The sequence below is a fragment of the Ctenocephalides felis genome, unplaced genomic scaffold (assembly GCF_003426905.1).
Source record: "Ctenocephalides felis isolate EL2017-DRISC unplaced genomic scaffold, ASM342690v1 CF-g0.4_SCAFFOLD_01886, whole genome shotgun sequence".
Classification (NCBI taxonomy): Eukaryota; Metazoa; Arthropoda; class Insecta; order Siphonaptera; family Pulicidae; genus Ctenocephalides; species Ctenocephalides felis.
In genome coordinates this window covers 34,003,205-34,015,753 of record NW_020538040.1, presented here as the reverse complement: position 1 = coordinate 34,015,753, position 12,549 = coordinate 34,003,205, and the positions used below count along the sequence as shown (strand labels likewise).

The following is a 12,549-nucleotide window of genomic DNA, read 5'->3' as shown; positions in this document are numbered from 1 at the left end:
TTTCTCCACTTTTTGAAGGTTTCTGAACATTTGGCATACCTCGTCAGAAAAAAATGGATGTGTTCGCATTTTTTCGTTCACGTTTTCGGGCGCACGGATTAACCGATTTAAAGGGTTAAAAAAAAACATTCGATTCCTATTGATAGGGAGATGTGCTGATTAGTTCTTGGCAAAAGCAGGTCCAGCCGTCTTGGAGATACGGAGCAAACAATGCAGAAAATTTGCAGAGTTTTGAGAGAACGGAGCATAATGTACAAAAATGGCAGTTTTTGAGAGAAATAAGCATCCGATTTGAATGATTCAAAAAACTTTCTGCTTGTGTTGATGAAACAATTGCTTTTAGAAAAAAAAATTTTTTTCAATTTTGTTTGTATATCGAAAATTATTTAGATTTCAATAATTTTAATTCTGGTTAAAGTTCTAAAGCTCACTTCTATACTTTAAGTGAATAATTTTAACTTTGTTATTCAGTTTATATAATTTTATAAATATTAGACAATGTTACAATATTTATAATAATCTATTTGAAAACATTTAATATTCCTCGAACATTTTGTTACGGTACGGGAAGTTCCAGCAATTTGCCTTAAGGCACGATGCCATACACCAATAGTTTTTTTTTGTGAATCAGATTCGCGCAAAATATTTCAACTCATTTACACTTCCAGTGAAGGTAATATATTTTAGTGAAAAATTCAGGTTTGAAATTGAACAATAAGTAGAAAATATAAATTATTGAAATGTACTTCAAATCTATGTCTAACATAAACACTTATAACTATAATATATTCTTAGAGCTATGTAATGATTAATTATTTTTTTACCAGGTCACGTTGACAAAAATATTTAATTCATATAAAATTGAATCTAGTCTAATTTGTCTGGATTTTTTTCGTTTTGATGCTGTTTCGTAAATCATATGAAATAGTTGTAGCTAAAAACAGCAAGTATTGATAAATATGGTCACAGGTCAAAATAATTGATAATTTTTTATTACAATCTGTTACAAATTACTAGTTTAGTTTAAACACAGATTTCAATGCAATGCCAAATAATTATAATACGAATATATAACGTTGTAAAGTGTTAGACACTATATACAGAAGTGTGCTGTTTAGAATATTATTTGAAATATGAATTATTTTGTATTCTCTGTGCTTTTGGCAGTAACGGTTTGTAAGTATAATTTAGAGTGCACTTTACTATTTTAAAAAAATTTCGAATGGTGTTGTTCAACTACAACTTATTTTCGGCACAGAGGAATAAAAATAATGAATCAAAAATATTTTTAAAAAACTATGTTGCATATGAATATGATTGTTTATATATAAAGCAGATGCAGAACTGTTTATTTAAATTTAAAAAGCTTAAGAGAAATTTTTATAAATTTTTATATGTGTAGAAAAGAATAACAGTATGATTTAGTGAAAATAGTTCGATACAAATTCGTTGATTAGTAGTAAATTTTATATCACTACCTAATGTGTATATTTATAGGTTCGTCAAATGCTTTACCCAGCCCTCCAGAATGTGGTTATAATTCTTCGAGATCAGATCATTACCCATGGATAGTCTATTTGGAACATTTTCCGATTGGTAAATCATAATGATATAATACTGATAATACCATAATTAATTGAACATGTAGAGCAATGGTCTTCACATTTTTCGTTTGCAAATAAATGTGTAATCGTAAATAAAAGTCAAGGATGGGCATGACAAAACCAATTCATCGCTCTATTAGGCTAATTTATAATTATTGATTTGAAATTAGAATCTTATATACATTTGATTATGATGATTATACTGACATGATAAAAAGATCTAAGAATTATAGATAATAGTTGTCTAATAATAAATAACTCGATGGTATTAACATAACATCAATTTGTATTTTTGAGATGTTCAAATTTAAATATTAAATATAAAAATATTGTAGTATTTTTTTAAACATTTGCAATTTGTATTATACTCAAACAAAAACATTGATTCTTAACAATGAGCCAGCTGTGACGTACCGGCAAGGGCTAGCACAAACTAATCCTGGGATCTATCCCAGCCAAGATCGATATCAAGCAGTATGATATCAAATTTTCACTTGATGTTATAGATGTCTAATATCTGTCATCCCAGTGAATTAGTTATAGTTAAGTCAATTTTCACCATTTTGTAAAGCGTTTAAATTGTATATAAAGTGCACATTAACTTTTCCTCCTGACCAATAGTTCTTCAATTTAATAACTATTACCAGAAAAATAGTTAATACTGCCATTTAAAACATTTTTGCCTAAACTCGACTTAACCATTTATTCACTGGAATGGCAGATATAATATTTCGGTTGTATTACATACAGTTCTGTTTGCTACTAATTTTTTTTAAACATATATTAAAGTGAATACAATTTCAGGAGACAAATCGTCAAAATATCCGACGTACATTTCAAAAGGATTTCTCATTGATAAGCAGCACATTCTTACATCCACGCAAAATGTTGATGTTTCACAATATCTAAGATTGTAAGTATTAGAGATTTTGTTGAAAATAGATCATTCTAAAACAATATATTGATTGATTAAATATTGAATATATATATATATATATATATATATATATTAAAAGTTTTGAATGGAAAAAATATTTTTTTGGAAATTTGCACACTGCACTCTCTTTTGCACTTTTATTAAATGATTCATTTTACAAACGTTTCAAGACTTTTTCTTTACATTTTTGCTAATTCTGAAGAAACGGTTTCGCTGATCGTCTGAAAACTATCACTAGTCCCTATCGGATTACATCAAATGATTTCTAATTTTTTGAAATTGGTGCAGCCGTTTTATAGAAAACGTCGATGAAAGATCAAATCTTGACTCGAATACACTCATATTTTTATCCAAATTTAGCAAAACGATACGGAATGACTTGAAACGCGAAAAAAGTAAAAAAAAGAGTACGCGTAAGGTTCACACGCGATTGAAGTAAAACTTATTTGCTACTGTACAAGATGGCATTTAAGTAAAAATAAATACATCATATAACAATTTTGAATAATGTTTATTAGTTATATGGTAACACTCGTGATGCATATATTTATTAGTGTCAATTATTATACACATTTATATAATTATGAATTATAAATTACATATTTATAATAGCATTACAAATATGTATAATATTTAAAAACAATAATGTAATTAAAGCCATACTTCGAATATGACATAATCGGTTTGTCATTGTAATTAGCATTTAGAAATGAATCTTTATTAGAAAAATGAAGTATTTGCTGAATAATAACTTCTATAATATTCGTTCAAACAGTGTCGTATTATGTTAAACAACGCCTAAACAAATATTGTTATCGCAACTTTACTCATCATGTAATAATTGTGCTCGAAGAACTTCATGTAATTAAAATTAACATACATTTGATGGTATTTTTTTACTTTTTTGCTGGCGATATAATTTCATTCTTTGAACAGCTGTAATATCTATTTTGCCTGGAAAAAATTCCATTTCAATAACTTCAAAGATTTATAGAAACTATGAATAATATAGAAATTGTTTCAATAAACTTATGTTTTATACACGGCGCAAATTCTGCATTTGTTTTGTGATTTTCATTATAATTATTTACGGGGAACAGGGTAAAATATTCTTCTGATTCAGGCATTTTTCATTAAATGAATATTTGTACTACGATGTAAAATTAAAATGTTTGTTTACCTATGCCGATTTCCTGCCGGTACGCATGCAACTACAGATCTCTATTCATATACGCGACGACTAATCACAATCGACCCATATAAGAATGATATGGAGAGCGAATGACGAATCATTGGCACTCAACTCTTCCTAGGATTTACTTACACTCTAGTCGCACTTAAAAAAGTTTTACTTCAAAAATTGGGAAATCGGATTTTCTAGCAATAGCATAAACTTTTCCTTCGAGAAATTGAAAAGAAGCTACTATTGTGATGATTAAATATCATAAATAATATATTTTTTTAAATGTTATAGAAGAATGTGTCTTTTTACACACTTGCAATATGTTTATATTTTAAATTTTCTATAATAATAATAATTAATATAAACTAATTAATTCTGCTTTTAGTGATAGAGTATTTTTTGGTGAGTACGCACACTTAACAGAAAATCAAACCGAAATAAAGTATGCAGATAGAAGATATGTTTTAGATATTAACACACACGAGCAAGCTGATTTAGCTGTTGTTAAATTTGGACCTCCTATTGTAATCACAGGTAAAAAAACTAGCTAAATAAACTAACGTAAGAATTGTGAATACGACGATTCGTATTACCTAGAGACATATGATCATCAATATTTTGGTAAGTATACGATAAATCATGAATAAAAAAATGAGGCTAGAATTGATATAAAAGATAGCTCTGATTGTGAGAAAATAAATAGAATATGATAATTTTAGATACACAAAATAGTTATTAAATTATTTCATTAGGAAAACTTTTCTGCTATTACTTCTTATTGCACGCTTTAAGGATGCACTCTTTTATCCTAATATTAAAAAATTAAAATGCTGAATTGCGGCAGTACATGTATTTTAATATTTGAACGATCAACAGGATTGTGGTTCTATTTTTTCTACAGAATTGTACTAAATTCTAATGAAAACTATTGCAAAGGTTTCATTTCGAAACAAAGCAAGCCAAGGAAAATGCTGAAGCAAAAAACTTTTTAATACTATTTTGAAACTAAAATCACTAAAAATACAGCAGACGATTTTAAGAATGCAATCAATGAATATATTACTAATTAGTTTTATATCGTCATTTTAGTAATCGTAGTATTACTTATTATTAAAGATATGTAAGAAGATTTGCCATAATGGTCATTTACGCTCTCCATGGTAGAGTTGTCAAAAAATTGTAAGCTTTATTTATATCGAGCAATATGATTTTAAATTATTTCATATACAAATCCTTGAAAATTTATTTTAGTTTACCTATTATTGCTCTTATATAGAATATATTTAAAATGCTCTTATAAAGAAAATCATTACATTTTGCAACTTTTGAACTATTTATTGCCATAGCAATAGTTTTTTTTTTTTTTTTTTTTTTTTTTTAAAAATGTTCTTTTTAAACGCGAAACTTTTAAAGATTTATATAAAAATGTTTGAAATTTAAATTTACATTATTATTATATTTTACAGATGAAATAAGGCCCATTTGTCTGCCAACCCGTGTAGAAGATATATCACGTTTTAAATTTTATAACTATATGTGCACGAGATATTCTCATGCCTTTAACGCCGAAACACATCCATCAGGTAATAATAATGAATATTTAAGATATTTAATATTTAATTATTCAACCCAAAAAATATTAATATTTTTTTTAATTCATGTATGATAGCATGATGCATGATGGCATTAGTATGATTAAAATTGTAAGGAGCTACAAAATTTCGATGAAAAAGTTTAAGCTCATGTAAGCATAGTAAAGATAGTGATGCAAAGGTAAAAAGCAACTTATTTTTGAAAACCTATAAAAAAAATAGTTTTATTAACATGACTTAAATAAAACGCGTAAATCATGTCGTCTAATAGTCTCGGGAATGGAAAAGTTTTTTCTCTTATCACAAAGAAGTATTACCGACTAATATGACAACATATTTAAAATACTCAATGATTATTTTTTAGTTATAGTTTTTATGTATGTGTATTTAGGCCATGCAACTAGAACAAGAAGTTTAGTTCGCCGATGGAAGAAACAAAACTGTGATGCATACTACTATGTTTTAGGAGCACTGTTATTCCCATGGCAAGACTGTTTCTCAGAAACTCGGCTGAATACTTGCTCAGGTATTTAAATAATTATGTAAAAAACATGTACAACCTGTTATCAAGCGGAAGTAATATCAGTTTGCACTTGAAAATATGGGTGTAAATATAATTTCGTCTTTGTTGACAATATCAAATATCGTAACGTTTACTAAATTTCTCTAAACTTAAAAAATGTATTGTCAGCGATTTATTATGAATAATATTTTTGATATAAACATAAATAAGTCTGTTCAAGCATTCAAATAATGCATATATATATATATATATATATATATATATATATATATATATATATATATTGGGGTGGTCCTTAATATGGACATTTTCGAATTTCCTTGCTCCCAAGGGCTCAAATGGTTCCAAATTGATAAAAAACAATTCTCTGAAAGCTTTAGCTCTTAATATTAACTTTTAGATAGTGCGCAATTCAATCAAACTTCGTATGGAAACAGCATGAAAAAATTTTGAAAATTAAAAAAAAAATTCAGGTATGACTTAGTGACAAATGAATTAAAAGTGAAAATTTGTGTAATTTTTTATTGAAAATTCGACGCCCTGCAAAATTTTTTAAAAAATTTTCATGGTGTTTTCATACAAAACTTTGATTGAATTGCGATCTATCTAAAATACAATATTAAGAACTGAAACTTTCGGAGAATTGTTTTTTATCAATTTGCGACCATTTGAGCCCTTGGGAGCAAGGAAATTCGAAAATGTCCATATTAAGGACCACCCTAATATATATATATATATATATATATATATATATATATATATATATATGTATGTATATACATTGAACGCTTAGAAATAATAATATCTAGTAAAAAATTAAAGCATCCTTTTTTTTCTATTCGCTTCGACATTATATTCATCAGTGAATATAACAATTTGGAAGAAAAAGACTAAATAATAAATATTAAAAACTACAAGAATAAACACTGACAAGAAATAATTGTAACTATTTTTTCGAGATCACAGATTATTTGATGCACCCAAGAAATTAATTGAGTATTATTTATTATAATTAATATTTTTTGGTTGTTCTCCAAATATATAGAGATACTTAGTTGGAACTCAAAGTCTATGATTTTTAAATACAACTTTTACCAAAACTACGTTTAATGTTCTTCTATTTTTAAAAAGAAAACTGAAAACTAATTAAGAAGTATGTAGCAGCCCAAAAATGCCATATTTTTCATGACTTTATCAGTATAATAGTTAATTAAATTTAATATATTAGATTATTATTTGATCTGTATTTTGGCTTCAATATATTTGAAAAATCTGACGACTTTTATGCACAACGTCCGAACGATACAAAACTTCTTATTTGTAAAACTCTAAATTTTACTTTTAAATAATCTTTGATGTCAAATAAACAATTGCTTATTGTTAAATTATCTTAATTATAGTGGCATGTTTGCATTCAATCAACTATGTCGCATTGAATACTAAAGTAATAAAAATACAATGAGTGAGGAAACTTTGACTTGTTTATTTAAATATATGCATTCACACATGCACGCACGAACACTAAATAAAATATTATTTGTTAAAATGTAAAAATATTTTATCAAAAGAACTTCGTCCTTCCAACCAAGAGTTGGTTCGATACCCACTTCGTACAGCATGATGTCAAGCAGTAGTGACATAGGTTTTCAAAGAATATAGATGGAAATAGATTTTACAGAAATAGTAATAATAAATTCATCACTAAGAATTAAGATAAACCTTTGAGTTTTCATCTATGAACATAAAATCAATCTAATATAGGACTCTCTATTAAATAGAGATAGTCAATAATATATTTTATAATGTTTATTTCCCAAGTTGTTTATTTCCATTGATGAAGATGTAAAATTACATGTCCATACCTGCAATTATATGTATGCCTTATAAGATGTAATGCAAATATTTTACCATCAAAATGAACCATCCTAAATATAAAGGTTGTCCCAAAATTCAATGTCGAGCCGAAACTGGGTGATAGTATTGATCGTAAATATCATGAAAAAAGAATTAAAAAAATGATCCTATGCAGTATAAATGTTATGAACCTTTAAGTACAATCTGGAGCTTTGCTGTAACTGTGTCAATTTTTCAGTTATCGTGGTTAATTTTTATTATTTTTGTTTATGTAATCTTTGGTACCGTAAACGTAAGTAAATAAAATTTCTAGGACCACAGGTAAAAATAACGACATAACTGCCCAAAGTTTTTTCGAAATAAGGCTATTTGTTCAACTATGAGTTTAAAATTTTCATAATTAGTCGACTTTGAACAGCCGGATTTATAGTTTGACAAAGAATTTTAATTCTCGAAAATTTGAGGCTATTTTGTCAAAATTATTGCCATTATTACGGTAGTTCTAGAAAGATTTTTAGGATCATGATGCCGCAGTTTATATAATAAAAACTAATTACATTAATTGAAAAATGGTCACAGTTGGAGCAAAGCTCTAGGTAGTATTTAAAAGCTCATTATTTTCTTAACACGACTTGACAAAAATCACACTTTTGATTTTTACTGGACTATTTGTTAAATCTACTTAGAATTGTACGTTGTTTTCAAAAAGAAAAAATAATTTTAATACCCCCGCCATTTGGAAAAACTTCAGAATCTTCACGACGACTGTTTCTTGTGTGTGGCAAATATCAATGGAAGAAATTCAGACATTAAAAGCAAATCGTCACACCCCACAACTCCAATGATTTTGGGGACCACTTACGATCAGCTACAAAACACTGTCCATGCTCAGAATGAACAACATAGAACATCAACATCTTCTGCCTACCATGTAATGGATTGAGAGACCAACATCAAAAGAGAAGACAAAAGAGTTAAAAACTGATATATTCGATAATCCTCACATTAGGCAACTCATAAAAATTTGGAAGTTTGTGAGTTCTATAAGTAAATTCGAGAAGAAAACCAAGGAGCCATTCGTTTTGGTCGTTACAAATTTTCTGGGAACCAAAAATTCTGTTCTATATTGAGCTTCCCGAATGCATGTTATCTAATTTAAAAGATCTAGGATGCAACATGAGTATCAAAATTTATTACCTGCACTATCACTTAGAACGGTTTTGATTTTGTAAAATGTTCGAGATGCTAGCGAAAAGCAGGGCGAGAGTATCCACCAACATGACTATAGAGGATATCAGGGGAAATAAAACACTTAAATAATGGCCGACAATTCTTGGAGCTTACGACTAAATCAGTCAAGCATAAAATAAAACAATCTGTAATTGTTTATTGTAATTTTAGGTAAAAGCATATTCAGCATATTTATATATCTAAAAACTAGAGCTGGTATCAAAGTTGCGGTTGCTTTTTTTCCTCGAATTATTTAAAAATCATCATAACATATATCAGGAATATAATTTACTATCACGCAGTGTAATAATTACTATCAATACTGTCACCCCGTGTCGGCTTGACGTTGAGTTCTAGAACACCTTGTATAGATATTACTGACTTTTGGAACTAGATATTTGATCACGATTATTAATTTTTTTTCAGGTGATTTAGGGGGTCCCTTGATGTACAATGACGGCGGATACCATTTCGCAGCCGGTGTTGCATCGCAAGCAACTTCGATTTACGAAATTCCACCAAACTCACCCACAATCTATGTCAACTTAATGGAAACTTCGGGAAAGTTGTTGGAATGGGTCGTTAACGCTACAGAAACTTCAGTGAATTAAATAGATTCGGATAATAAATTTATAATCATAAGTTAATCGATTAATGCATTTTTACTTAATGTGATAAGGAAATTGTAATTAATTTTTAGAAAGTAATTTGAGGAGTAGTGTTTTACAGTTCAAACTGCATTTAAGTAACTAAAATACATATGACAACATGTTTTATATGCTTTCATGAATATACCTGATCAAAAACGTGTTTACATTCGTATTCGTTTTTCATACTTCCAGTGTTTATGTCTAAATTCGCCGTTCATATTTGTCAAATATTACGTGCATATTTACAACAAAAAAAGTTTTTTTTTGCACTTTTATGGGGCAATTCTGCCGTAACAGAGCTCATAAAATAGCGTTGTCATGGCAACGCTCTCTTATGCTTGTTCTTGGTATCGAAATTTATGAAAATGTCTATTTATTTTTCGTGCGATCAGGCGTATTTTACATATAAACAAGCAAGGAATAATGTTACAATAACTGAATCATCTAAAATTGTGTTATCACAACATTCATCTTTGTTTGTTTATATGTAGAATATGCCTGATCACACGGCAAATATATAGACAATTTCTTAATTTTCAATACCAAGACCAAGCATAAAAGAGCGTTGCCATGACAACGCTATTTTATGAGCTCTTTTACGGCAGAATAGCCCTATTAAAGGCAACGATAGAAACAAATATCTAAAACCCTAAGGCAAATGTAGCAATAGAGTAACTGACTAAGCTAAAATCAGGCGCTAAATTTTTGCCAGTTTTAACTTTGAATAAAGTAAATAAATAAGACCTACTGCCAAAGACTATGTCACCAGCTGTTAAAAACTTGTTCATTGTAGTATATGTATAACAATGTATTATGTATATCAATAATCAGTTACCATTTAGTTTCATAAAAAGCAATGTTGAAATTGCATTTTTTGTTTAACGGAAATAGAGTGATAATTTGGAAAGTCAATTAATTTGATATATGATTCCTAAATATTTTTATCACAGAGTTCATGACCTAAGAAAATTACTAACTCAAATAATCGTTTCCAGATAGTTGATTATTTATTAGAAGACATTAGTATATGAAGTGATATGCGATCGATGCTGATGCTTGCTTACAGTCGACATTGTATTGAAGAATATAAATCGTTGTGATTAACATTTTAAAACAATGGCAGTGATTCAAAATTTGTTGTTGATATTTATATTTTCTATAGGTAAGTAGATAAAACATTTTTTTAAATAAGAATTAATTTAAATGTGAAGGCGCTTCGAATTAAATTAACTATGTAGTATACAGTTAACAAAAATATGTTTCCAATTGAAAATAGCTCATTTCGGGCACTACGTGTTATAATGGCAATGGGAAACCTCACAATTCTTTTCTGAATTTAGTTGGAATATAACTCAGCTCACGGACCTGCCTTAGGACTATTTACTAGTAATATAATATTGGCCATTATTACTAGTATTATAATATTGGCTACCCAATTAGTATAACAAAAAAAAATGAGTGCGCGTAAGGTTCACACGCGATTGAAGTAAAACTTATTTGCTACTGTACAAGATGGCATTTAAGTATAAATACATCATATAACAATTTTGAATAATGTTTATCAGTAATATAGTAACATTTGTGATGCACATATTTATTAGTGTCAACCATTATACACATTTATATAATTATAAATTATAAATTACATATTTATAATAGCATTACAAATATGTATAATATTTAAAAACAATAATGTAATTAAAGCCATATTTCAAATATGACATGATCGGTTTGTCATTGTAATTAGCATTTAGAAATGAATCTTTATTAGAAAAATGAAGTATTTGCTGATTAATAACTTTTAATATTCGTTCAAACAGTGTCGTATTATGTTAAACAACGCCTAAACTTAATAAATCAATATAAAAAATATTGTTTTCGCAACTTCACCTATCATGTAATAATTGTGTTTGACGAACTTCATGTAATTAAAATTAACACCATTGGTATTTTTTTTTACTTTTTCGCTGGCGATATAATCTCATTCTTTGAACAGCTGTAATATTTGTTTTGTCTAAAAAATATTTTTCGTTTCAATAACTTCAAAGATTTATAGAAACTACGAATAATATAGAAATTATTTCAACAAACTTATGTTTCATATACGGCGCAAATGCTGCACTTGTTTTATTATTTCATTATATATTATCACGGGGGACAGGTAAAATATTCTTCTGATTCAAGCATTTTTCAATAAATCAAGATTTGTACTACGATGTAACTTTAAATGTTTATTTCAATGCCGATTTCTATTCACATACGCGACGACTAATCACAATCGACCCGTATAGAAATGATATCATCGAGAGCGAATGACGAATCATTGGCACTCGACTCTTATCTTATCTTTCATCTGCCGTAACGCACTTCCGTTGCATTTGTACGAATTTACACCCTAGTCGCGCCCCTAAAAAAGTTTTACTTAAAAAATTGGACAACAAAGTAATAATAGCGCAAATTCTGCCTGATTTGTTAATTGTTTTAAAGATATGTTCTTGTAAAATAATTGCAATTTGACATATAAACTATCTTATGATGAAACAGGTAAATAATCGCAATAAAATAAACAAAGAGCATGAACTACTGTAGTTGTACTACAGAAAAAGTTATTTTCTATATTATAAAATAAATATATTTTAAATATTTCAATTCATTATAATTATAATTTAAGTTGGAACTAAATCTGCAAGATGGGGTTCATTTTTGCGATCATCAGAAAAATCTTGTGGTGATTTAGGACCAACACCAAATGTCTATCCATGGAATGCAGTTTTAGAACACGATTCACGTGAGTATTGATAACAATTTAAAATCAATTTGGGAACCAGTATAAAAATTATTTAGTTTTTTAATAAATCATTTGGCTCAATAGCTGATGGGAAATACAGATCAATGAGCAAAGGATTCCTTGTGAGTGACAGCTGTCCTGACTTTCCGTGTTCAGTGTTACATAAGCTGAGGATAATTGGAAACTGT

The 12,549-nt window shown here is 28.2% G+C and overlaps 1 protein-coding gene across 1 annotated transcript; it reads left to right on the top strand.

The window, feature by feature from the left end:
* The first annotated feature begins 1,481 nt into the window (after positions 1-1,481).
* LOC113374872 (plasminogen-like) lies at positions 1,482-9,534 on the top strand. Its single transcript, XM_026614832.1, has 6 exons — positions 1,482-1,596; positions 2,409-2,517; positions 4,110-4,258; positions 5,191-5,307; positions 5,708-5,842; positions 9,350-9,534. Exons 1-6 carry the CDS (start codon positions 1,482-1,484, stop codon positions 9,532-9,534), a joined length of 810 nt encoding a protein of 269 aa, XP_026470617.1.
* Positions 9,535-12,549: the final 3,015 nt, after the last annotated feature.

What these genes read in the sequence shown, in the direction of transcription:
- LOC113374872 (XM_026614832.1), top strand. Translation starts at nt 1,482, where the DNA reads ATGTGTATATTTATAGGTTCGTCAAATGCTTTACCCAGCCCTCCAGAA. An exon ending in CGCCGAAACACATCCATCAG is followed by an intron (nt 5,308 to 5,707) that starts GTAATAATAATG and finishes ATGTGTATTTAG; the next exon opens with GCCATGCAACTAGAACAAGA. An exon ending in TCGGCTGAATACTTGCTCAG is followed by an intron (nt 5,843 to 9,349) that starts GTATTTAAATAA and finishes ATTTTTTTTCAG; the next exon opens with GTGATTTAGGGGGTCCCTTG.